Source organism: Entelurus aequoreus, linkage group LG03 (genome assembly GCF_033978785.1).
Source record: "Entelurus aequoreus isolate RoL-2023_Sb linkage group LG03, RoL_Eaeq_v1.1, whole genome shotgun sequence".
Taxonomy (NCBI): domain Eukaryota; kingdom Metazoa; phylum Chordata; class Actinopteri; order Syngnathiformes; family Syngnathidae; genus Entelurus; species Entelurus aequoreus.
In genome coordinates this window covers 80882060-80909873 of record NC_084733.1, presented here as the reverse complement: position 1 = coordinate 80909873, position 27814 = coordinate 80882060, and the positions used below count along the sequence as shown (strand labels likewise).

The following is a 27814-nucleotide window of genomic DNA, read 5'->3' as shown; positions in this document are numbered from 1 at the left end:
AAATAGGCAGCATTTACATATTAGAGAAGTTGAAGTGTGATGATAATCTCTCATCAGCTCATTTACCAACAAAAATTGGCGCGATAGATCGCGCTCAAATTTAACATGTTTTTAACGTGGGGGATAAATGTGTTGGAACACATTTATCCTAAACACTTGAAGTGTAAAACATACAAGGAGAATGTCTGCAACTTGTGGATGACCACAAGTAAACTTTCTTTCTGTAACTACAATATTTATAATTCAAACAGTACAGTAATTTGACAATGAACTCGGACTATGTGCTTTTTTTCTTACTAAACTGTACCATGTGTGATGTGTAGGAGTGTTTTCATGCATATTTGTACGTGCTATCGTAATGCAATGAAGCTAGCTTGGTTAGCATTAGCTAATATGCTCACACGTTTACAAGTGTCTGTTAGTATTATTAACTTACAATGACATTCATTTTGTATTGTTTCAGGTTCACAAATTCCTCAGTAAATTCACCAAAACGTCACCGTGGAGTTAATGAGTCTGTTTAGCTGATTGAGAGCTAGCTTCCGCAGCTAGTGGGTCCATGACGGTGACCTCTGTTGTGTTTGATCAGCCGTTTTACTGCCGTGTTACCGACGCCGTTTGGAAACAATTAAGGAATGCAAATAAACATTTACAAAATCTTTGTGTAAATAAATCATTTCACAACATCCGGTAAAACTAATATATTTTCTTCTTCTAAAATTTTGTGGCGCGCTTTATTGTCAGGAAAATATGGTATTTATAATTTTTACTTGTTTTACAATTTAAAAAAAATCTTGAGGTTACAAAGAACACTTAAAACATTAATAGAGATGGCTTTTTTGCCGATATCCGATATTGTCCAACTCATAATTACCGATATCAACAGATACCGATATATATCGATATATACAGTCGTGGAATTAATACATTATTATGCCTAATTTTGTTGTGATGCCCCGCTGGATGCATTAAACAATGTAACAAGGTTTTCCAAAATAAATCAACTCAAGTTATGGAAAAATATGGCAACATGGCACTGCCATATTTATTATTGAAGTCACAAAGTGCATTATTTTTTTTAACAAGCCTCAAAACAGCAGCTTGGAATTTGGGACATGCTCTCCCTGAGAGAGTATGAGGAGGTTGAGGTGAGGTGGGCGGGGTTGAGGGGGGGGGGGTATATTGTAGCGTCCCGGAAGAGTTAGTGCTGCAAGGGGTTCTAGGTATTTGTTCTGTTGTGTTTATGTTGTGTTACGGTGCGGCTGTTCTCCCGAAATGGGTTTGTCATTCTTGTTTGGTGTGGGTTCACAGTGTGGCGCATATTTGGAACAGTGTTAAAGTTGTTTATACGGACACCCTCAGTGTGACCTGTATGGCTATTGATCAAGTATGCCTTGCATTCATTTGCGAGTGTGAAAAGCCGTAGATATTATGTGACTAGGCCGGCACGCAAAGGCAGTGCCTTTAAGGTTTATTGGCGCTCTGTACTTCTCCCTGCGTCCGTGTACACAGCGACGTTTTTAAAAGTCAATTTTACTTTTTGAAACAGATACCGATAATTTCCGATATTACATTTTAAAACATTTATTGGCCAATAATATCGGCAGTTCGATATTATCGGACATCCCTAATTGATAACATAGATAAAATCACAATTTGATTACATTTTATAGAAAAATAGAAGCCTTAAACACTTTCTAAAAAGCTCCGCAAAAAAAGCTTGCACAATGTAATAAAATAGTGTGTACTTTATTTCAATTACGTACCGTCATCTTCAGCAGCTCCTCCTTGGCAGGGGGAGGTTTCTTGTTGGTCTTCTGAGGTTTTTCTTGGATGGGCGGAGGGTTGGTTTTCAAGCCGAGCTGAGGGGGCTGAGGCCAAAGGTCATGTGATTAACACACTGCTAGTACTGTTTATGGCACACCTGCATGCGAGGTGCTACCTGTCCCAGGGGAGGGGTCTGGGTGCGCGGGGGCTGGCTGCCGGGAAGCATCATGGAGGGGATCTGCGGCGTGAGTTTGGGAACCTGGCTCTTGTTGAGGAGGAATGACTGAGCCGGTCTCAGGCTGATCTGCGGGACGGGGAGAGACGGCATGACCTTGCGTTTGGACAAGACAGTGCGAGCAAGAGCTGGGGTCATGCCCTCAGGTTTCATAATCGCAATCAGTGGACCGCCGCCCAGCGTGAGGAAGTCAAGGAGGAAGAAGAGGAAAACGGAAGGAGAGGAGGAGGAGAAGCAGAGGGAGAAAGAGGCTGGCGGCAGTTTGCTTCCTCAGAATAACGCATATTTTTGTAATCACTGAGCATGAGGAGTCCACACTCGCAGGTCCAGAGACGAGGGACAGTTACCTCGTCTGCATTGAGCTGTCCTTTCTTGCTGAATCGAGGGGGTATGTCCTTGGACTGGGCCTGCTGCTGTGCCGCGTGGTTCTGGCTCTGGTTGAGGAAATGCTGGTTCTGAACCTGCTGCGGAGCACATGGACAGGCAGGGTGATGAGGACCGGGGGGAGGAAGAGAATGAGAGCGCAGTGACTGACCTGGCTGGACTTCACAAAGGACTTGGGCCCGATGTCAAACTGCGACTGCGGCGGCGGAGCGGTGTGGCCGCTGTGACCGTTGAAGAGCGGGTTGGCGCGATGGCGGCCCATGGTGGGCGAGTACCTGTCCTGAATAACTCCCGGTCCTGTTCCGATCCCACTGCCTGGAGGAGAGAGTCATGTGAAGGCAACATTGAAAATATTGTTAAGGCCATGGTGGCTGAGCGTCTGACACTACATGGCAGCGGCCAGCAGAGGGCACAGGTGGTCAGCAACAAGCTCACTCAACTAGCAGGTGAAAGAAATCTACCACCATAATCCTCAGGTTTTGTCTTTAAATATATGTAAAGTCTCTTTTCAGCATTTTTTTTTTACAAATAAAATATAGAACTATTAAAACCACCCCCGCACCCTTTGACTTTTCATTATGTGGTCCTTGAAAGGTTTGGACACCCCTGGTGTAGTTATTCGTATCCACCCAAGAGAACCTAAGCCTAATGCTGAATTTGATGTGTTTGTTGTCTTCATGAGATAAACATTTTATTATATATCATTATTTACAGCTGACATGCGCCGTAAGGAATCGCCAGACCCTTATGAATTCATAGTTTACTGAAGGGACAACTTTCTGATTGTTGGACACTAGAAATTGTATGTAAAATCCAGTACACTTTTGTTTTTAAATCATATTGCTTTGTACTTTATTGCTTTTTATTTCATATACTTACACTTTAGTAAAATGATGACCTAATAGTGTCTGAATATTGAGGTGTCAACACAAACCACACTTCTACATGACCTTAAACGTTCCTGGAACTAAAAGGTTACATGATCTGAAACGTTCCTGGAACTAAAAGGTTACATGAACTTAAACGTTCCTGGAACTAAAAGGTTACATGCACTTAAAGGTTCCTGGAACTAAAAGGTTACATGCACTTAAAGGTTCCTGGAACTAAAAGGTTACATGCACTTAAAGGTTCCTGGAACTAAAAGGTTACATGCACTTAAAGGTTCCTGGAACTAAAAGGTTCCTGGAACTAAAAGGTTACATGAACTTAAAGGTTCCAGGAATTTACAGTTCCAGGACTTTTGGTGGAAAAAGGTCTTTTGATGTGACGGTTACTGGACTGCATTTGCAAAGTCCTAAATAACGGCCTCACCTGGCATCTGTCCAAACATGTCGGCCAATCCCCCGAGCGTCTCTCTGTCCAGTTTCATTCTGTTGGGCAAGAAGGGGCTTTCCAGGAAGAAGTCCACCCTCATGCCCTGTGACATGGGTGCTGGGATGAAAACACCCAAATCCTGCACAGTCAAGCATCAGTCAGTGAAGACCTGTGGGCCACCAGTTGCGCTTTTTGCATGCTAAGTTCCCGTGGGACACAACTGACCTTTACTGCGTCTTGTCGGATCTGGTTTATAGTCTTTGGTCCGTTGTCGAAGAAAGCCTTGCGGGGGATCCAGTTGTTCTCTCGCAGCTCCAGTGTATCTTGCAGCAGGAAGCGGATCCTCGCTGGCAAATCCTTGTTGTTCATTATGGACAGCATACGGCCAAAGTACTGATCCATTAAAGACTGGTGGAGAGGCGGAGGCAAGGATGAGTCAAAGGGGAGAACAATTGCTGGTGTAGCTTCTTAAGCACCCCATTAATAAAATGCCCTCATGCGCACCACGTTAAAAAGTTTGATCCCTAAAATAGATGTATTACATTTCCATTGTTTGTATGGGAATTCTGAAGAATTTGATCAGGAATGTTCTGATTAGGGGTTTATGCTGCCGATTACGATCGTCCATGAGGCAGATCAGCCGATACCAATACCGATCACATGTATCAAATAATTTATAATAAGTGCTATTGACAGTTTCACAATATAAAACACAATATTTAAACTAGTTCCTTATTCTCCTTTAATACAATTGTTTGATCAAAACAAAGTCAATAGTACGGAATACTATCAAAATTTTAAAAAAAGATTTGAGAAGACAAAAATATTGATCTAGTATCAATCATATACTGATACTACCCTTTGTATCGAATATAGGGCTGGACGGTTATGGCAAACGTAATCGCGATTATATTGATTAATATTGAATTTACGGTAACACGATTATTCATTAATTTGAAAACAAGAGTATTATTGTAGCAAAACACAACTTTAAATATAATTTAAAAGAACAACCAGATATTAATTAGTAACAAAGTAAAATAACAATAGTAACAACCATACATTTAAATAGCAATATGACAAAACAAAACTTAGTTTTTCCCCTTGAATTTTTTTATTCCTTTTTTTTTTTTTTTTTTACTTTTTACAATTTTTTTACCACCATAAAGCATGCACTTTTTGTGCCATAAATATAACTGTATAACATCCATCAACATGTACCGGTATTTATATAGCCCTTAAATCACAATTGTCTCAAAGGGCTTTACAAACTCAACACTCCCCTGATCTAAACCCACAAATTAAATGAACATTTTTACCTTTAGATCTTTGGACAATTTTGACCAGTATCTTAAGTCAAAGCACAATAATTGTGTAAATGTATCAATAAGCGCTTAAAGTACATAATGTTTGTGTAAAATACTTTTTTTTAAACCTTTTTTTTTGGTAGCGCAGTCAGACCGAATGTTGCGCACAGCGCTGTTATTGTGAAGGGATGGGAGGTGTGTTGTTGTTCTGAACTTGAGTAAGGAGACGACTTAAAGCGGTTTAACAAAAAAAACAAAAAAAGCAGACAAGTTGCAACTGCTGTATTGTTTGTACTTCGGTCTTACATCCGTGATGTCGTTCACAACAACACAAGCGGATGAGATGTGTTGGTGTATGGATTGTTCTTGCTAGCTTTAGCTTCGTACTTCAGTCGCAGTTTCAAGCGTTCGTCTCCACATTTAGTTCAGGACGTGCTTCGGGAATGAATTATTACTTTCCCAAATTTTCTTACAGTGACAGCATTTCATTCACATGTATGTCCATTATCCTGATATTCTGCATTTAACAGCGGGTTATGTTTTATTGGACAATTCTGTGATTTGGTCCGTAATTACTTTAACGTGTAAATCATACTGCTTTCCTTTTTTTTGGTTGCGTTTAGTGATTATTGATTTGGACTAAATAAAAAGTAGCAACCATGGTGAGATCCTAAACTTCTAGTAGACGTTCTCTTTTCCCCCCACTCATACGCTCAAGCATCCCTTTCACCAGTACAAGCTCTGGAGTTTGCATACATGTAGCACAACCCATGAATAATTTTTTTCTATTGAAATATATTTTTTATGATCATGAGAAGTCGAAATCGAGATTAAAATCCGATCCAGGGCAACATTATATTATCCTCTAACTTTTATTAATGCTTTTGTTTTTTTTACTGTTAATATCAGCTTACACTTCACCGAGCACAAGGTGTAAAAAAAAAAAAGTTCAGATTAATCGCAATTATTTGTAACTGTTCAAAAAATCGATTTAAAATAAATAAATAAATAAGTAATCGGTATTAAAAAGGGAATAAACAGCAATGGCAATCACATACTTTTTCATGATACTGATTGGTGGCTGATGGATCGGCACATGCCTAAGTTTGATTATTGACTCTCAGACGGTACCTTTGCTTTCTCATGGTCGAGTCTCGGCCCAACAGTTCTCATTATCTGACAGAGGCACTCCAGATCCTCGCCCATATCCTTAAGTTGGACTCTCTTCTTCTTTTCCAGAAGCTTCAGGAGATACAAAAAGAGTAAGGAGGCAGGAGGTCACACCAGGTTATCATAAGAACTGCCATGGCTTTCAATCAAAGAGGGGACACGTACCGTTTTGATGCACTTATGGAGGATAGATTCATGGATGAGGTCGAGTTTGCCAAGTTCCCCGATGAATTTAATGTTGCCAAGCATCTTGATCTTGGCAATGGCTCTCTGCTCCTCCTCCTCAGAAGTAAGAGGGTTGTCATGTTTGTCATAGACTAGAAGGGACAAGAGGAGGCGATTAGCACGGACAAATGAAGCAACAACATGCACACTGTCAGTATGCTTACTTTCAACATTTCTGGCACGGTTTTCAAATTCATCTTGAAGCTTGGAAATCAGCAGTCTTCTGAAGGTCTGCAAGAGCAGCACAAACAGCGAAAGATTAAAAAAGTTCTACCAGTACAATAAAATGTACTTTATCACAGTGGGGGAAAAGGACCTACAAGGGATGGGCACCCAATCTGGTTCCTTTTTTTTAATAGCAGTTATAAAAAAAATAAAAAATAAGACGCACGTTTGAATCAAACAGTTGGTGTGTAATAAGAACAATACTTGCAGGATTAACACTTTTAGGGTGCAACAAGACTGGATTCAACAAAGGCTGAACTGACTAGCAAACATCTTTATGACTTTGTGTCATACTTGCAAATGAGACTGTGTGGTAATAAAAACAAGATATAACTGAATAGCAGTTATAATCAGTATCTTTAAATGTTGCGATAAAAAGACTGATTTAATGATCAAGAACAGTATTTATTAACACACATTAAAGTACAGATATCTGGTACCGTTGTGTACTAGTATGGATTTTTAAAGATAAAAACTGTCTCAGCTAATTTTCTGCTTTAGGTTGCAGCAGATTCCGATACCTACTCATTACTAGCTGGTATAGCGAATGCCAACCGTGGAAATAAATAAGAGTGTGAAGGACTGTGCTGAGAAGTGCATTTTATTTATTGAATTAAATAAATACATTCGCTGATTGTAAACATAAACCAAAAACAGACTTTTAGAAAATACAAATATATCTATCACTCTAGTATCATACACTGATACGACTGTTGGTATTGACACCGGGGATATAACAAAATAGAAATATCACGGTTATTGGGAGCAAATTGATCACTGTTATCAAGGTATTGTTTAATGTGCTCAAAGTACTTACAGGCAAATTTGAACCAAGTTGTATTTTCTTTCCCAAATATAATAGACAATATACATCCTTGGCAGAAGAAACAATTATACTGTCTCCATAAGTTATTTGTGTTTGGAAAAAAAATAAATAAAATGGGAGAAGATACAATATGAATATCTTAGTAATTTTGATATGTGTTTATATAAGGTTACTTTGGGGTATGTACGCTAGCCGGTCCATAAGTTTCTGAAAGTGTGTTTATTAAGCACGGTTTTTCATTCATTTTAATTTGATACGGTAATACCAGCTGTCGGGAGTTTTACCCAAATTATTATCGTTCCCGTTTATCGTTTCATCCCTCGAGACTATGATCATATGGATCTATCTGCCCTCTCACATTTATGCTTGATTTCAGCACAGCAACAGTTATATTATTCTCTCTTTAGCCGGTATTAATCTTAATTACTGCTTACGTTTTGCTGTATCGCACTCACATCCACGCTTCTTAACCTTTACTAAGCACTTGTGTCGTTTCAAGCTTGCTTAGCGATTAGCATGCCTGCTCTTGGCTTGTTCTCACTCTGTGCGTAACACGTTTAGCCTCATCCTTTACTTTAAAGAAACTAAGTTTATTTTCCCACTATGGCAGTCATGATTATAAAGTCAGGAAAGCATGAACATTCACAGTAAACTGCTAAAGCTGCCTGTCAGCGAGGGACCAAAAATATATATTTTTTTCTCTAGTAAAACAAAACTAATTGAATTTGACATGTACTTCAAAAGGTAGAGATGTGAGTTTTCTGGGTTTGGTGGTATGTACATGTTCACAAACAGGAAGCCCACTCACTGTGCTCTGCTTTTGGGATGTTTGGATCTCGGTTGAAGGGCCGTCAAAGTTTGGTGCGTCCTCTGCCAAGCGCAGACATAGCTGAGCATAGAGCGAGCTATACTTGGGCTCTTCTAGGGCTTTGTCCACAATCTGGAACGCAGAGAGGAAGCGGTCAGCGGCCACAAAACGCAAACATGTGCGCTCCGGTGGTCCAGGGCGCCTACCAGCAAGATGATTCCTTTTAGGACGAGTTTGGAGTCTACGCCCACGTTCAGGAGCTCAAGGCATAGCTTGTCAAACTTCTCAGGCGTGAGTTTGTTGAGTATGCTGGAGATTGGATGACAAACAGAAAAACACCATACGGTATTTCACAAAGTCCCAAGATGCGTTAGTTTTAGATACACAGCAAGCATCATGTAAGAAGGAATTAAATAAAATATGGTTGAAACTGACATAAATCTGTCAACTGGTGTATTTTAATGAGATGTTAGCTAGAAGCCCCAGCTGCATTTCTCTCTTGCTTTTCTTCTTTAACAAAAAATGGTGGCAACATAATCTGTGGTTGGGAAAAATGTTGAGCTGTCTGGGCAAAAACCTTCAGATTGATGCAACCAATTAATTACGAGAAAGACGCTGTGTCCCCTCTTGGACAAGTTAGGCTTACAAAAATAATGGAGTTTTTCCTCAGAAATCAACAGATATTTTTTTCAGTATTATTAGTAGTCAAGGAGGCCAAAACTGATATTTGGAGCGGATATTCATTTGCAGTAAAATTTATTTAAACATGAATAGTATGTGTCAGTAAACAGCTGAACAAGGCTTTAAGTTGTTTTTATTTTTTGGGAAACATGGGACCAGTAGCCACATAATGTTTTATGCGGCCCTAATGTGTAATTTAGCAGCAAAAAACAAACACCTTCATTACGTGTGTCTAAGAGGAGCATCAACATTGCATTATAAAATATAGAAAATCTCCTGGGAAAATTGATAAGGAATAATGGGATTTTTCTACATCACAATAACTCGCCATCCGTTTATAGATTTAATAAATTGCAAGGTTTCCTTGTGAGGAACCATGAAAAATTGTCAACATTTAAATAAAAACAATTACGGGCGCCTCCACGTAGATTATAGTTGGGACTTTTTCAAGATGGCCGACATCATTTCTGCATGAATGATACAGAAAGTATGAGAATGTGAGCTGCCACCTGCTCTTCTTTACTTATATAATAATCTCATATTGGTCAAGATATTTACACAAAGTTTGGATTTTTAGCAGAGATATATTTTCTGTCGTCTCCATGTCTGTCGCGTTATTATTTGATTGAATCACGGAACACCAAAGTCGCGGTGCGCATTTAATGAGCCCACGCTCCGAGTGTTGCAGATGAAGGCTTTTCATGCTTTTCGACCGACTACCGTAATTTCTGGACTATAAGCCGCACCAGCTAAATTTAGGGGAAAATACAGATTGCTCCATATATAAGCCGCAGGGTTTTGATGTGTAATTACCGTAGTATATAGGGGTTCCTGCTACCACGGAGGGGATTGTCGGGACAGAGATGACTGTTTGAGAACGCAAAGCGTCCCATTTATTAACTATAAATCTTTCAATCAAACTTTCACATCTTTGACATGGCGAACAGCATTCGTGCAGAGTACAAATAATACAACGGTGCAAAGTAATACAAAGTGCTCGCATGTACGTTATCAAAATAACCAGCCTACCGGTATATGAAAAGTCAGTCTTTAATCATTGTGTCATCGTCTTCCTCCTGCGTACTAAAACCACCGAAATCCTCTTCGTCGGTGTCGGAGAAGAACAGGCCGCATATAAGCTGCACCGTTGTATAAGCCGCAGGGACCAGAACGAGGGGAAAAAGTAGCGGCTTATAGTCCGGAAATTACGGTACATTGTTGCAGTAGTGAAAATAAACAAAACAGGACTAGGAAGACGCTAGGAAAGAAGAAAAACTGGATTTCCAGGGAAAAAAAATTGGAAATTTTGACAAGCAGAGGAGCCGTACTGTAGAAGATATTAATATTTTTGTTAAAGGCCTTTTGAAACCCACTACTACCGACCACGCAGTCTGATAGTTTATACATCAATGATGAAATCTTAACATTGCAACACATGCCAATACGGCCGGGTTACTGTAGTAAAGTGCAATTTTAAATTTCCCGCAAAATATTCTGCTGAAAACATCTCGCCATGATGACGTTTGCGCGTGACGGCACGGATTGTGCGGACATATTGGGACACCATTGTGGCCAGCTATTAAGTCGTCTGTTTTCATCGCAAAATTCCACAGTATTCTGGACATCTGTGTTGGTGAATCTTTTGCAATTTGTTTAATGCACAATGAAGACAGCAAAGAAGAAAGCTGTAGGTGGGATCGGTGTATTAGCGGCTGGCTGCAGCAACACAACCAGGAGGACTTTGAGTTGGATAGCAGACGCGCTAACGTGAGTACGCAGCTTTGGCTTCCAAAGATTTGATCGCTTACCCGTACGTGCATGCCGCTATGTGCATGTCACGTACGTATCTTTGGGGAAATATATGTGCTGTATGAACTTTACGGAGGTGAACGGTACTTTGGGCTGTGGGATTGAGTGTTTTATATGGACGGGAGGGTTTAGGTGCTTGTTATGCGGATTAATTTGTGGCATATTAAATATAAGCCTGATTGTGTTGTGGCTAATAGAGTATATACATATATGTCTTGTTTTTATTTACTATTTTAGTCATTCCCAGCTGAATATTAGGTCCCACCCACCTCTCACAGCATCTTCCCTATCTGAATCGCTTCCACTGCCCTCTAATCCTTCACTCTCACTTTCCTCATCCACAAATATTTCATCCTTGCTCAAATGAATGGGGTAATAGTCGCTTTCTCGGTCCGAATCGCTCTCGCTGCTGGTGGCCATGATTGTAAACAATGTGCAGATGTGAGGCGCTCCACAACCTGTGACGTCACACTACTTCCGGTACAGGCAAGGCTTTTTTTTTATCAGCGACCAAAAGTTGCAAACTTTATCACCGATGTTCTGTACTAAATCCTTTCAGCAAAAATATGGCAATATCGCAAAATGATCAAGTATGACACATAGAATGGACCTGCTATCCCCGTTTAAATAAGAAAATTTCATTTCAGTAGGCCTTTAATACTAAATAATGGTATATTGCATCAGCTGATTTAGTCCTCTATCCATCGATTTTCTACCGCTTGTCCCTTTCGGGGTCATGGTGAGGCTGGAGCCTATCCCAGCTGCACTCGGGCAATTTGTTGCAAAAAAAATAAATAAAATAAAGGCAGATAGCAACATACGTCAAAATGCCAAATATTGGGCGATCTCTACTTCTAGTTGAAAAGTGTTGAGTTGGTCCTCACCCTCTCACATTCCTGAAGATCGCATCATGTCGCTCTTTTTCGTTGCTGGAGTTGACATCTCGTCTAGTGCTTCGTGAAGGAACCCATTTCTGAACGCTTTGCCCCGGGGTTTTCCCCAGGAACTCGCTGAGGAAGCACACATGTGACAGTTACTTCACAGTTCCCGCACACAGACAGTCCACTCAGACATCTGGACTACAACAAGTCCACGTGTTGTTTCCATGATCTTTACAAGGGACCCAGCCGTGTTTTACTCGCCAATATGCTCTAAGATTAAAAACCCGGTGACATGCTACCGGCGACTAAAGTTAAAGCGAGAGCGATTAGGGCATGCAGCGGTGACACACCTGTTGCCGACAGTCTTGGGATAGTGCTGAGGTGCACCCCTACCACCTCCTCCCCCCGAAGAAGCACTGCAGCAGGGAACACAAGAAGCATGTCAAGCACAGGCTGGACTTACAAGTTTGACATTACCAGAATTTATCCAGTGTGGCGGGCCGCTGTGGCAAAATAAATGCCGCCACACCTCAATAAGTGTTTTTTTATAAGTTAATACAAATTAAATATAACGTATATATTACAAATTTTGACATAAAGTTACTTTCATTCAACCATTAAGTTTTGATTGAAATGACACAGGCTTCTCAAACAAGATACAACGATGTACAAGAGGCATCTTTGTGGAAAATACGGTTTCTCAGCTGTTATGTACATTTGAACAAAAAGTGTCATGGCCAAAATTATTCAAAGCCTTCGCAAACTGTCGCAGTCCATGGGAAAACCCAAAGTTATATAGTATTCCAAATAGTCCAAGCTTTTTTAAAATGAAACAAAAAAACAAGCGCTTCAATGAGGTGAGATTACCCATACTTTGCTGTAGGTGGGTTAGTGTGAGCAAATCAAGCTCTTTTATATGCAGTGCGTCGTAAAATTCCGCTGAACTCGTAAACAAACATGGTGTGGATCGAGTGGGACTTCACTATTTCAGAGGAAGACATTATGTGGGCTACTTGCACCAAAGATTGTGCCAATGAGAAGGGAAAAAAAATTGCGCTGAACACATCGGACCTAAGAACCACCTGTGACGCCAGCATCACCTAGAAAGACACTAGTTGCTAAAGATCTCGGTCTTCCCTAAGAAGCATGTGTACAAACCGTTCTAACTTTGAGCGACTGAGAGGCGAGTCTCTTTGCCTAAAGACAAACCGCAGCTCTGTTTCCAAAGCAAATTGCATTCTTCCACTATTATTATTGTACTGAGCAGCCAGTACATACATGTATACCACCTCTTCCCTACATTTTGCCATCACTCAACATTTGGACCAGAAACTCAAGCAATGCCTCTCTCAATTAGTGTTTTCATATGGCCAATTGACACTCATAGCAAACTAATTCCATCACCCACGTACCACTTTGTGGAATCGAGTGCACCTCCCCCCAAAACAAGAGTCCCACGCGTTGGTGACTCAGTAACTGCACTTTAAAAATCAATAAATAAGACTGCTAAAAGGCAAATGTTCATTTGTCCATTTCAATCAGTGTTTACATTTCACATTATTTTCTGCATGTAAATCCATAATTATTTTCCATAAAATGTGTTTTTGTGTTCATATTTTTGGTTGTCTGAAATAGGGTTATTATGTCAATATACACTATATTGCCAAAAGTATTTGGACACCTGCCTTGACTCACATGTGAGCTTGAGGTGCCATCCCATTCCTAATCCATAGGGTTCAATATGATGTGGGTCCACCTTTTGCAGCTATTACAGCTTCAACTCTTCTGGGAAGGCTGTCCACAAGGTTGCAGAGTGTGCTTATAGGAATATTCGACCATTCTTCCAAAAGTGCATTGGTGAGGTCACACTGATGTTGGTCGAGAAGGCCTGGCTCTCAGTCTCAGTTCTAATTCATCCCAAAGGTGTTCTATAGGGTTCAGGTCAGGACTCTGTGCAGGCCAGTCAAGTTCATCCGAACCAGACTGTCATCCATGTCTTTATGGACCTTGCTATTATTTATATATAGAAAATCTATATAGAAAGGGATTACGCTAACAACCAATCAGGTAACACTATCAACTATCAAGTTTGGTTGTCTGGCGGTGGATTCTTTGTATGGAGTGAGAAGAGGAAGTCAAAATGAAGAAATTCACCTGGACAGTTTGGCACTTTTTGGGATTCTTTAAAAAGGGACCGTAGTCAGACCAATGTGGTCTGTAAAGTTAAAGTACAACTGATCTGCATTTGACCCATCCCCTGGGAGGTGAGGGGAACAGTGAGCAGCAGCGGTGGCGCGCTCGAGAATCATTTTAACGATGCAAGGCAAGATTGCCAATACCACACCACCTTGGCCGCTCACCCTTTAGAGGAGAGCTGTAACTTCCTGGCACTAAATCTGCAGAAAATAGTTCTCAAGTTTCTCTGTTTACACTTTAAGCATTTTAGATTTTTGTAATTGTTAAATGTTCCAAGTGATTTTACAACTTTGTTTACATTGAGTATTTTCAATGGTTGTGTTGACATTTCCTTTCTGCCTTAATAGCTGAGGGTATTATAAATCAGAGGAAAGTTACATTTTAAAATAAACATGTTTGCATTTCATATGCTTTTCTCCTGCTCCTTATTAAACATATTCGTAGGTCATAAAAATATCAATAACGTCCGTTAACCGATATAAAACACTTTCAAACAGTTTTCAGCTATGTCCCGCAGCACTAGTCTGGAACAAATTAATTCAAATTACATGGTTTAATCATGTAAAAAAAATTAATGTTTTTGTCTGACTTTTGTAACTAACAAAACCAGGAGGTACCACTGCATCAAAACTGCACATGCAAAATGATAGACCTATTAAATCACTACCTCTGACAGACTTTCCTTTGTAAAGACCGAATGTTTGTATCTTAATATTCGATCCTGGTTGGTAATGCGTCCCAGCCAGAGGCGGAGCTAATGATTGATGCCGTGTTTATGCTTCAGGGTAACTAGAATCCATCTACTGTGACGCCGGATGTGTGCGGCGTATCTAACGCTGCAATCACGCACAATGCTGTCTGTGCTGCCACCCGGCAGGCAACCCCAGGACTAAGGCCATGTCTACACTAAGCCAGATAACCCCTTAAATGAATAATTACTTAGCCTAAGCCCCGTTTCAGCCATACTAAACTATTGTTTAAGGTCCCCCTCCTCGGACAACTTTTTACAGGGGTAAGTGCGCCGTTTATTTCTTGAATCTCCGGCTCTTAGCTTTGTATGGACTCATTGATTGTTTACAAACTGAGTTCGGAGAGGAAGTGACGTCAGAAAGAACGCGCCACAGCCAGCTTCATAATAAAGCGGTTTCGTAACTCGGAGCTAACCACCGGAAATATGGAGGCGAGTCATCCAGACATGGCCGTGTTTCTTCTTCTTCATGTACAGCTTGTGGAAATCACATGAATACCTTAAGAGAAAGCGATTGCTGCTATTTCGGACACAACACTTCTCAGACGGCAAGAGAACTTTGGAATGTCCAGGTCAGCTGTGATTCTACTTAGCGAAAAACTTTGTCCATTTGTCGAAGGAGAGTCAACGAGAATGCGAGCTCCCGTGAATGTGATAAAAAAAAGGTAGCGTGTGCTTTGTATTACCGGGTTGTCGAGGGAAGACTACAGAAAACGTCAAATGCATTTGGACTGGCAAAGCAGACTGTATGTTATTATCCGCCATGTATGTCGCGGACTCAACGTCTAGGTCCACAGTACCGTATTTTTCGGATTATAAATCGCTCCGGAGTATACGTTGCACCGGCCGAAAATGCATAATAAAGAAGGAAAAAAACATATATACGTCGCACTCGAGTACAAGTCGCATTTTTGGGGGAAATTTATTTGATAAAACCCAACACCAAGAATAGACATTTGAAAGGCAATTTAAAATAAATAAAGAATAGTGAACAACAGGCTGAATAAGTGTATGTTATATGACGCATAAATAACCAACTGAGAACATGCCTGGTATGTTAACATAACATATTATGGTAAGAGTCATTCAAATAACTATAACATATAGAACATGCTATACGTTTACCAAACAATCTGTCACTCCTAATCGCTAAATCCGATGAAATGTTCTTCCTCTGTGTCGCTTCTAAACAACTCTGCCAACTCCAAAGGTATGCGCCATTTCCTCTTGCTGTTTTCTGCTGCATATTTCACTACGTCCAGCTTGTAATCTGCAGTATATGATTTCCTTTTCGGTGCCATTTTTGTTCAGCCCTTCTCAGTTTTTATAAGTTACCGCCAATGTTGAAATGATCCATTTTTATAGCTACGGATGTAGTAGCAGGTAGCATCCCATGACCCACGATGCACTTCTGCCATGACCCGCCCCCGCCGAATTGTTATTGGTTGACGTGTGTGTGACGATTGCTGACGTGTGTGTGACGATTGCGGACAGTCGCCTCGTCTCTTACGGGAATGAGATAAATAATATTATTTGATATTTTACGGCAATGTGTTAATAATTTCACATATAAGTCGCTCCGGAGTGTAAATCGCACCCCCGGCCAAACTATGAAAAAAAACTGATTTATAATCTGAAAAATACAGTACATAAAGTCACCAAAAACGAATGGCCAATAAATGTGAGGGCAAAAGAGTGAGTGTCCTGACCAGGGGCCGTATTTATCAAGCTTCTTAGAATTACTCCTAAGAAGTCTGCTAAGAGTTGACTTATGAGTAAAGAAATTCTTTGCTGAAAGCTGCACTTAAAAGTTAGTTATCAAGCGTCTTACTCACACTTTCAGCTAAAGTGTAGAACTCTTAAGTGTCACACTCAGAGCTGAATTACGACATTACTATGTGCCATAAACGGAATTTTAGGTGACGTCATTTCTGTGTCCATAGAAATGACCAATCACGGAAGGGAATCCCTTGTCTAAGAATAAAGAAATATCTTAGAAATATTTAAGTGGACAATGGGAGTGTATATTTTGACAATAAACTACAAAATAATACAAAACAAACAATATTGGCAATGAATCAAAAACAAATGTGCATTTTCCCAGTGGTGAGATATCGAAGTATTGTGATGACCTTTAGTTCTGCTGCATGATGTTGCTGATGAGGACGCCCCTTATTAAATCTGTGACAAAAATAATACCTGCTCGGTCTAAATGATACCGTTTGATCTGCTGCTCGTCATCAAACAAAGCCAGGACATCCTTCCGCTCCCTTAACGTTCGCACACGTCTCTATCGCCTCAGTGCCATCCCCCGCTGGCAACTCCTAACCACTTAGGACACCTCTGAAGGTCTCTTAAATATCGTGGAGAGTAGGAGTGATTCTTAGACTTAAGAAAGTTGATAAATAACTTTTATTGTTAAGTTTGAGAGGACTAAATTTCGCGAATTCTCAGGACTTAAGTGTAAAATGGCCCTCTAAGACGCTTGATAAATACGGCCCCAGATATCTAGATCCTGTGATTGATTGTTGTAAAATGATCTTTAGTCACATTGTGTACTTTTAGTGTGGTTCCCTACAATAGGGCCTCACAGCACACTGGATTCCAGTTAAATGAAATACCACAACACTGGATATTGTTCAGATAGGTTAAATTTAAGAACCTGCACACAAAGCAACGTTGGACATGCGCATTTTCCGTGCATATTAGGGTAGGTGGGATTTACCCCGGATAACCTTATCCGGCTTAGTGTAAACGGGGCTTAAGTAAAGCACTAAACTCCTATCAACACATAAGCACCCACGTCGCAGACATTTTGAGCCTCCCCACATCCTGCTTTATTCTCCGGGCCGGACGTTCCTGCCTGGGACAGACCTGGCGGAAGAATTGCAAAAACAAAAACAAGTAGGGTCGTTACCTGAAACGAGAAGCACCCCCTTCTGCAATCACACTCTCCACTTTGGCGGCTTGACAATGAAGAATAGTGGAAAGAATAAGGATAATAGGGAAGGATGGGGGGGAAAACGGTGCTGAGGAAAAGGGAAAAAAAACAAGTCAGAACAGATCCAACATGAATTAATGCATATCGATCAGACATGCAATATATTTTTTGTTGTTGTTGTGTTTTTGACAGTCTGGGCTCGTCACTGACGAACATTCACAATATGAAAGCAAACGCATCAATGCATGCAGGCTGCACGTTTTGACGGGGGAATGGTTGCATTTATCCGCCACCCAGAGGCTTTCTGGCAGGTTAAAGACGTGGAAAATAAATTCGTGACATTTCTTTGTTGCAACAAAGGAACCCCCCACCCCCAACCCTCGTCCGTTAATGCTAACTAGCTCGCAGGCGACATCGCTTGCTAGACAGCAGCTGACGTCAGCAAAACAGAACGGGACGAATTCCATATTTACAAGTTTATTGTCGCGCAGAAGCTGATTCAAGATAAGCCAGGCTATTTTTCCCGCTGTTGGGGTTATTTACATGAGCTAGGCTAGCGGATGCTAACTAGCAAATTTCCACTTGTCAGCTAGCAGACGCCATCTTGGATCAACCGGCGCGGCGTTGAGTAGCAAAAAAACCCACAAAAAAATCCGCTTTTACCTTCACCTGGGCAACGTCAGCGTCGTAACGTGGCGCGACACCCAAGGAAGAAAGGGAAGAGTTGCGAAAGAGGAGCGGAGTGGAGTCTGCGAGGAGCAGAAAGATGGCGGTGAGACTCCCACATCAATCCCCGCTCGCCCGCCTTGTTTTTGTGGGCTAGCAGGCTGCGGGGGGAGCTGCTAATGTGGAGCAGGCCAGCCGCCAATCAAAGCTAATTGCATTGATGACGTAGATTGTTGCCGGGCCGGATTTGACGAATCAGAACGTAGAATACCACGTCGAGGCGGTACTTTTTGGTGATTAGCCAATGAAATGCTTTGCTTGGTGAGAAAAGCCCGCCTTCTTTATGTGACTGACATGCAATAAACATCTGCAGTGCAGGGAACCGATAACAAATTAAATCTACAAAAATTCGGGATGTCCGATAATGGCCTTTTTTTTTGCCAATATCCAATATTGTCCAACTCTTAATTACCGATATCAACCGATACCAATATATACAGTCGTGAAATTAACACATTATTATGCCTAATTTGGACAACCAGGTATGGTGAAGATAAGGTCTTTAAAAAAAAAAAAGTATTAAATAAATTAAATTAAAAAAATTAAAAACATTTTCTTGAATAAAAAAAAAGTAAAACAATATAAAAACAGTTACATAGAAACTAGTAATTAATGAAAATTAGTCAAATTAACTGTTAAAGGTTAGTACTATTAGTGGACCAGCAGCACGCACAGTTATGTGTGCATACGGACTGTATCCCTTGCAGACTGTATTGATCTATATTGATATATGATGTAGGAACCAGAATATTAATTACAAAGAAACAACCCTTTTGTGTGAATGAGTGTAAATGGGGGAGGGAGCTTTTTTGGGTTGGTGCACTAATTGTAAGTGTATCTTGTGTTTTTTATGTTGAGTTAATTAAAAAAATAAAATAAAAGAAATAAAAAACCCAATACCGATAATAAAAAAAGCGATACCGATAATTTCCGATATTACATTTTAAAGCATTTATCGGCAAAAATGAAGGGAAATTACTGCCAAAACTCCACAAACACACAAACATGTTTTTACTCACGTCCAACGATTTGCCAGTTTAAAAAAAACAATTTTATTTAATTAAAAAAAAGATGCGTAACTAAAAAAAATATTTTTCGCAAGTGAATTTTGTTTTTGCTAGTATAGAAACAATTTTCTCCAATTAAAAAAAGAAACGATTCACAAGTATATCTATTTTTTAAATTACATAAACGATTCGAAAGTAAAAAAAACAAAACCCCAACTATTTTCGACAAGTAAAAAGACGATCGGCAACTAAAAAAAACGATTTTCGTCAATTAAAACATAATTTGCAAGTATAAAACCAATTTTCTTCACGTGAAAAAAAAATTATTCGCAAGTATAAAAACAATTTTCTTCGAGTTAAAATTTTTGCCAGTAATATTCCACCCAGTGCGATCCACACACTTCCAGCCACTCTACAACGACAGGTGGTGCCAGGAAATCAATTTAAGGCTATTGATATTTGCGCATGGTGCCGTCCACCAAAAATAACAAAGAAGTAGAAGGTGAGTAGGGAGTAAAATGGTGGACAGAAGAGAGGGGAAACAAGCTCAACCTGTAAGTTAACCTGTAAGTTTTACTTGCAGAAATAATTTTTTTTACTTGAAGAAATTGTTTTTTTTATTTGCGACTATTTTTTTTAAATTGAAGAAAATAGTTTTTACTCGCGAATCAGTAAGCGTTAGTGGAAACATTTTGTGTGTTTGTGGCGTTTTGGTAGTCATTTCACACCATAAAAACTAATATTTTGACCCAAGTGCAATGTCATATAGAAGCATTTTTAAAAATGAAATGTTACATTCATAAATGCTAGTGCTGTCAAATGATCAATACCTTTAACCAGATTAATCACACTTTTAAATTTTGAATAATTGTCTAATTAATCTCAGTAAATTTCTTTTTTACATGACTTAAATTAAATCTACAAAAATGAAGGGAAATTACTGCCAAAACTCCACAAACACATAAACATGTTTTTACTCACGTCCAACGATTTCCCAGTTATTTTTTTTAAAATTTATTTAAAAAAACGATTGTTTGCAAGTGAATTTTTTTTTGATAGTATAGAAACTATTTTCTTCAATAAAAAAAAACCGATTCAGAAGTATATATATTTTTTTAATTACAAAAATGATTCGCAAGTAAAAAAAAAAAAGTATTTGCGGCAAGTAAAAAGACGATTGGCAACTACAAAAACGATTTTCGGCAATTAAAAAATGGTTTGCAAGTATAAAAACAATTTCCTTCATGTAAAAAACCAACAAAACGATTCGCAAGGATAAAAATTATTTTCTTCAAACTAAAACGTTTGCTTATATAGACATATGTTTTTAGAATTATTAATAATGTATTTATGATAATATAGAAATATATATTATTTATATATATGTATATACATATATGTATATATGTGTATATATACACATATGTATATATATACACTTATGTATACATATATGTATATAAATAAACATTGATTGATTGATATATATACACATACATATATGTACAGTATATGTATATATACATTTATGTAAATATATACTTACATATATGTATATATACATTTATGTATATATATATATATATATATATATATATATATATATATATATATATATATATATATATATATATATATATATATATATATATATATATATATATATATATATATATATATATATATATATATATATATATATATATATATATATATATATATATATATATATATATATATATATATACAAATGTATCATCGGTAAAATGACCTTCTACATTGTTGTGCTACTCAGGAGTGGAGCTTACAAGATGTTGACAGTCAATGTGAGAAGAGTAAACAACTTGTTGTCCACTAGGTGGCAGAACAACCCCTCCTACTGAGCAGAAAGCAAGTGGGAAGTGAAAGTGGAACCTCTCAGAAGCAGAGCTCTCCAGGATGCTGTGACCCTCCGAGGATGAGAACCAAACATGTTCTTCTTCTTCTCCTCTTCATCGTAATGAGATCATCTCACAGGTCTGCTGCTTTATTCTTCAGTAATAACCTGCTGCTGGCAATCAAGCAGCCAAAAGTCGTTAGTGCTTTAATTAGCCTGTCACCTTGTTGTCACCGCTCAGATGCAGAGACCAAGTCCAATTGTTCCAATCAGGCACAAAGCTGTTGGTGTACTCAACTGCAGAGAGTGTCAGGAGAGTGCTGGGGGTATGGCGTCTACTTTGTTTGGAACACGTTGCTCTATAACAGGGGTGTCCAAACTTCTTCCACAAAAATAAAAGCATAATTTTGATATTTTTCATTTTTAAAACCAACACAATAATTATTGTATTATTTAGGGTTCCCCTCAATTTTGGTGAATGTTAAAAGTCCCAGTCATTAAAGTGTCAAAAACAAGTCAAAACAATTTATATATATTTACATTTTCAACGCTCAAATATTTATAGATCAACTTTAGATCTAAATGTGGTTTCAATTTTAATTGGAATTTTAGTTTTAGTTTTGATTTGAAATTCAATTTTAGTTTTGATTTTAGTTTTATTATCAATTTCAATTTTAAATTCAATTGAAATTTCAATTTTAATTTGAGTTTTAGTTTTAAATTTAAATTTCAAATTTCAATTTCAATTTCAATTTCAAATGTATTTAAATTTACATTTAAATGTTTATTTTTATTTTTATTTTTATTTTATTTAAATTTAAATTCAAATTTAAATTTAAATTTAAATTTAAATTGAGGTTGAGGTTGAGGTTTCGATTTTCGTTTTGGTCTCGGTTTTAGTTGTAGTTCTAGTTTAATTTGAATTTGAATTTCAGTTTGAATTTTAAATTGTAATTGTAATCCATCCATTTTCTACCGCTTGTCCTTTTCAGGGTCGCGGGGGGTGCTGGAGCCTATCTCAGCCACAATCGGGCGGAAGGCAGGGTACACCCTGGACAAGTCGCCACCTCATCACAGGGCCAACACAGATAGACAGACAACATTCACACTCACATTCACACACTTGATTGAGACTTTTATTAGTAGATTGCACAGTAAAGTAAATATTCCGTACAATTGACCACTAAATGGTAACACACAAATACGTTTTTCAACTTGTTTAAGTCGGGGTCCACGTTAATCGGGCCCATTCAGTGTTGCCAATCAACCTATCCCCAGGTGCATGTCTTTGGAGGTGGGAGGAAGCCAGAGTACCCGGAGGGAACCCACGGAGAACATGCAAACTCCACACAGAAAGATCTCGAGCCCAGGATTGAACTCAGGACCTTCGTATTGTGAGGCACATGCACTAACCCCTGGTCCATCGTGCTGCCCTGTAATTGTAATTTAAATAAAAATTGTAATTTCAATTTCAATTTTGATTTTGGTTCTGGTTTTGATTTGATTTTTGATTTTGGTTTTAGTTAAATTTAAATTTAAATTTACATTTAAACTTAAATTTAAATTTAAATTTAAATTTTACTCTAATAAATCTAATATCATATATAACTCACATATTACTACAATATCTTATATTACTCACATATTACTACAATATCATATATATATTACTCACATATTACTCTAATATCATGAATGTAGAACATACAGTGTTTATATGATCTACTGTAGAACATACAGTGTGTACAGTATATGATCTACTGTAGAACATACAGTGTGTACAGTATATGATCTACTGTAGAACATACAGTGTATATATGATCTACTTTGAAACATTTCTCTCATTCCTGGCCGACTTTGTGTGTGGCCCCGATAGCAAGAGACTTCTCCTCTGGTTGTGGAACTTCCTGCCTGACACGGAGCAGCAGAACAATGCTGAGGTCATTTCTGTCAAAATGAAAGTCCCACTCAGCCATTTTTACTCACACACTTTGTGCAGTCTTGGCAAAAGCTTGCATTTTCCTTTGTGCTTCACCTCAAATATTACTACAATATCATATATTACTCACATATTACTCTAATAGCATGAATATATTACTCACATATTACTACAATATCATATTTAGTCACACATTACTCTAATATATATTACTCACATATTACTACAATATCATATATTACTCACATATTACTCTAATAGCATGAATATATTACTCACATATTACTACAATATCATATTTAGTCACACATTACTCTAATATATATTACTCACATATTACTACAATATCATATATATATATATATTACTCAAACATTACTCTAATATCATATATTACTCACATATTACTACAATATCATATATATATTACTCACATATTACTTTAATATCATATATTACTCACATATTACTACAATATCATTTATTACTCACATATTACTACAATATCATATATATGTTACTCACATATTACTCTAATATCTATTACTCACATATTACTCTAATATATGAATACTTACATATTACTACAATATCATATATATATATATATATATATATATATATATATATATATATATATATATATATATATATATATATATATATATATATTACTCACATATTACTCTAATATCATATATGCACATATTACTACAATATCATATATATTACTCACATATTACTCTAATATCATATATATATATATACAGTATATTACTCACATATTACTACATTATCATATATATTACTCACATATTACTCTAATATCATATATACACTACCGTTCAAAAGTTTGGGGTCACCCAAATAATTTTGTGGAATAGCCTTCATTTCTAAGAACAAGAATAGACTGTCGAGTTTCAGATGAAAGTTCTCTTTTTCTGGCCATTTTGAGCGTTTAATTGAGCCCACAAATGTGATGCTCCAGAAACTCAATCTGCTCAAAGGAAGGTCAGTTTTGTAGCTTCTGTAATGAGCTAAACTGTTTTCAGATGTGTGAACATGATTGCACAAGGGCTTTCTAATCATCAATTAACCTTCTGAGCCAATGAGCAAACACATTGTACCATTAGAACACTGGAGTGATAGTTGCTGGAAATGGGCCTCTATACACCTATGTAGATATTGCACCAAAAACCAGACATTTGCAGCTAGAATAGTCATTTACCACATTAGCAATGTATAGAGTGTATTTCTTTAAAGTTAAGACTAGTTTAAAGTTATCTTCATTGAAAAGTACAGTGCTTTTCCTTCAAAAATAAGGACATTTCAATGTGACCCCAAACTTTTGAACGGTAGTGTATTTATATATATTACTCACATATTACTCTAATATCATATATATATATATATATATATATATATATATATATATATATATATATATATATATATATATATATATATATATATATACATATATATTACTCACATATTACTCTAATATCATATATATATATACATATATATATATAAATATAAATATATATATATATATATATATATATATATTACTCACATATTACTACAATATCATATATTACTCACATATTACTACAATATCATATATATATTACTCACATATTACTGTAATATCATCCATTACTCACATATTACTACAATATCATATATATATTACTCACATATTACTCTAATATCATCCATTACTCACATATTACTCTAATACAATATATTACTCACATATTACTACAATATCATATATATATATATATATATATATATATATATATATATATATATATATATATATATATATATATATATATATATATATATATATATATATATATATATATATTACTCACATATTACTCTAATATCATCCATTACTCACATATTACTCTAATATCATATATTACTCACATATTACTACAATATCATATATATATTACTCACATATTACTCTAATATCATCCATTACTCACATATTACTCTAATACAATATATTACTCACATATTACTACAATATCATATATATATATATATATATATATATATATATATATATATATATATATATATATATATATATATATATATATATATATATATATATATATATATATATATATATATATATATATATATATATATATATATAACTCACATATTACTCTAATATCATCCATTACTCACATATTACTACAATATCATATATATATATTACTCACATAATACTCTAATATCATGAATATATTACCCACATATTACTCTAATATCATATATTACTCACATATTACTACATTAATATATATTAGTCACATATTACTACAATATCATATATATATATATTACTCACATATTACTACAATATCATATATTACTCCTATATTACTACAATATCATATATATATATATATATATATATATATATATATATATATATATATATATATATATATATATATATATATATATATATATATATATATATATATATATATATATATATATATATATATATATATATATATTACTTTTTGGTTTTAGTTTACCTTTTAGTTAAATTCAAATTTAAATTAAAATTTTACTCTAATAACTCTAATATCATATATAACTCACGTATTACTACAATATCATACATTACTCACATATTACTACAATATCATATATATATATTACTCACATGTTACTGAAATATCATGAATATATTACTCACATGTTACTCTAATATCATATATTACTCACATATTACTCTAATATCATATATTACTCACATATTACTACAATACCAATTATATATATATTACTCACATATTACTACAATATCATATATTACTCACATATTACTACAATATCATATACATATTACTCACATATTACTCTAATATCATCCATTACTCACATATTACTCTAATACAATATACTACTCACATATTACTACAATATCATATATATATATATATATATATATATATATATATATATATATATATATATATATATATATATATATATATATATATATATATATATATGTATATATATATATATATATATATATATTACTGTAATATCATCCATTACTCACATATTACTACAATATCATATATATATATATTACTGACATAATACTCTAATATCATGAATATATTACCCACATATTACTACATTATTATATATTAGTCACATATTACTACAATATCATATATATATATATATATATATATTACTCACATATTACTACAATATCATATATTACTCCCATATTACTACAATATTATATATATATATATATATATATATATGTATATATATATATATATATATATATATATATATATATATATATATATATATATATATATATATATATATATATATATATATATATATATATATATATATATATATATATATATATATATATATATATTACTCACATATTACTTTTTGGTTTTAGTTGACCTTTTAGTTAAATTCAAATTTAAATTTAAATTTTACACTAATAACTTTAATATCATATATAACTCACGTATTACTACAATATCATATATTACTAACATATTACTACAATATCATATATATATTACTCACATATTACTCAAATATCATGAATATATTACTCTAATATCTTATATTACTCACATATTACTCTAATATCATATATTACTCACATATTACTACAATATCATATATATATATATTACTCACATATTACTACAATATCATATTACTCCCATATTACTACAATATCATATACATATATATTACTCACATATTACTGTAATATCATATATTGCTCACATATTACTCTAATATTATGAATATATTACTCACATATTACTCTAATATCATATATAACTACAATATATATATATATATATATATATATATATATATATTACTGACATATTAGTACAATATCATATATATATTACTCACAAATGTTAGTATGCTAAAACGCTAACGTTAGCATGCATCAAGAGCCAAAATATGACTGAGGTGTATACCTAGAAAATTAGCTTAAAAAAATCTAGCCAAGTACCAACGTTGGCATGCCAACAGGTATCATTTGTCAAGAAACAAAAGATTTGACGCTGACATAATTAGCAAAAGAGCTAGCATGCGATTATTGGAACGCTAACTGTGGTTTCTGGGGCCCTGTAAACAATGAGCTAAGGACCACAATGGGGCCGCACATTGGACACCCCTGCTCCAGCCTTTTACGCACTTTTGTCGTCCGACACGGCGGATGAAAGGGGAGGTGATCCTGATCATGTCGCGCGGAGATAACCTTTTGTCAAAGCGCGTCCCTTCCACGACTCTGTCAGCTGCCATGCGACTGAGAGCGGGAGATGGGAAAGAAGATATCGCCGCTGATTATCGATTCCCGGGTGAAGAGTCGGTTTATCAGCGCCTTTTGTGGCGCGCCTGGCAGACGGAGACGTTTTGTTGGCGCCTCCACAGACGAGGACGTCGGCTCGGAGATAAACACTCACTCGTTTGTCAGGTGGGAAGTGTAGGCTGCATACTGCTCACAGCCACTAGGGGGCACACTTGTGTGCGGGATACAGTATTTGTGCATTATATTTATATAGCGCTTTTCTCTAGTGACTCAAAGCGCTTTTACATAGTGAAACCCAATATCTAAGTTACATTTTTAAAGCAGTGTGGGTGGCACTGGGAGCAGGTGGGTGAAGTGTCTTGCCCAAGGGCACAACGGCA

The 27814-nt window shown here is 36.2% G+C and overlaps 1 protein-coding gene and 1 non-coding gene across 2 annotated transcripts in view; both read right to left on the bottom strand.

Moving 5' to 3' along the window:
* The window catches only part of LOC133645962 (eukaryotic translation initiation factor 4 gamma 2-like), a 33432-nt gene extending 6005 nt beyond the window's left edge, over positions 1 to 27427 (bottom strand). Inside the window, exons 1-15 of the mRNA XM_062040885.1 lie at positions 27289 to 27427; positions 17494 to 17605; positions 11983 to 12048; positions 11636 to 11761; positions 8468 to 8570; positions 8262 to 8393; positions 6567 to 6633; positions 6343 to 6494; positions 6139 to 6249; positions 3926 to 4108; positions 3698 to 3839; positions 2538 to 2701; positions 2350 to 2466; positions 1943 to 2071; positions 1767 to 1871 (exon numbers count right to left, since the gene is read on the bottom strand). Coding sequence (XP_061896869.1) covers positions 1767 to 1871; positions 1943 to 2071; positions 2350 to 2466; positions 2538 to 2701; positions 3698 to 3839; positions 3926 to 4108; positions 6139 to 6249; positions 6343 to 6494; positions 6567 to 6633; positions 8262 to 8393; positions 8468 to 8570; positions 11636 to 11761; positions 11983 to 12048; positions 17494 to 17605; positions 27289 to 27427 — 1848 coding nt within the window. The remainder of the gene's footprint in view (positions 1 to 1766; positions 1872 to 1942; positions 2072 to 2349; positions 2467 to 2537; positions 2702 to 3697; positions 3840 to 3925; positions 4109 to 6138; positions 6250 to 6342; positions 6495 to 6566; positions 6634 to 8261; positions 8394 to 8467; positions 8571 to 11635; positions 11762 to 11982; positions 12049 to 17493; positions 17606 to 27288) is intronic.
* Positions 2139 to 2307, bottom strand: LOC133647558 (small nucleolar RNA SNORD97). Its single transcript, XR_009825739.1, has one exon. It is a non-coding gene; the product is annotated as a small nucleolar RNA SNORD97 (small nucleolar RNA).
* Positions 27428 to 27814: the final 387 nt, after the last annotated feature.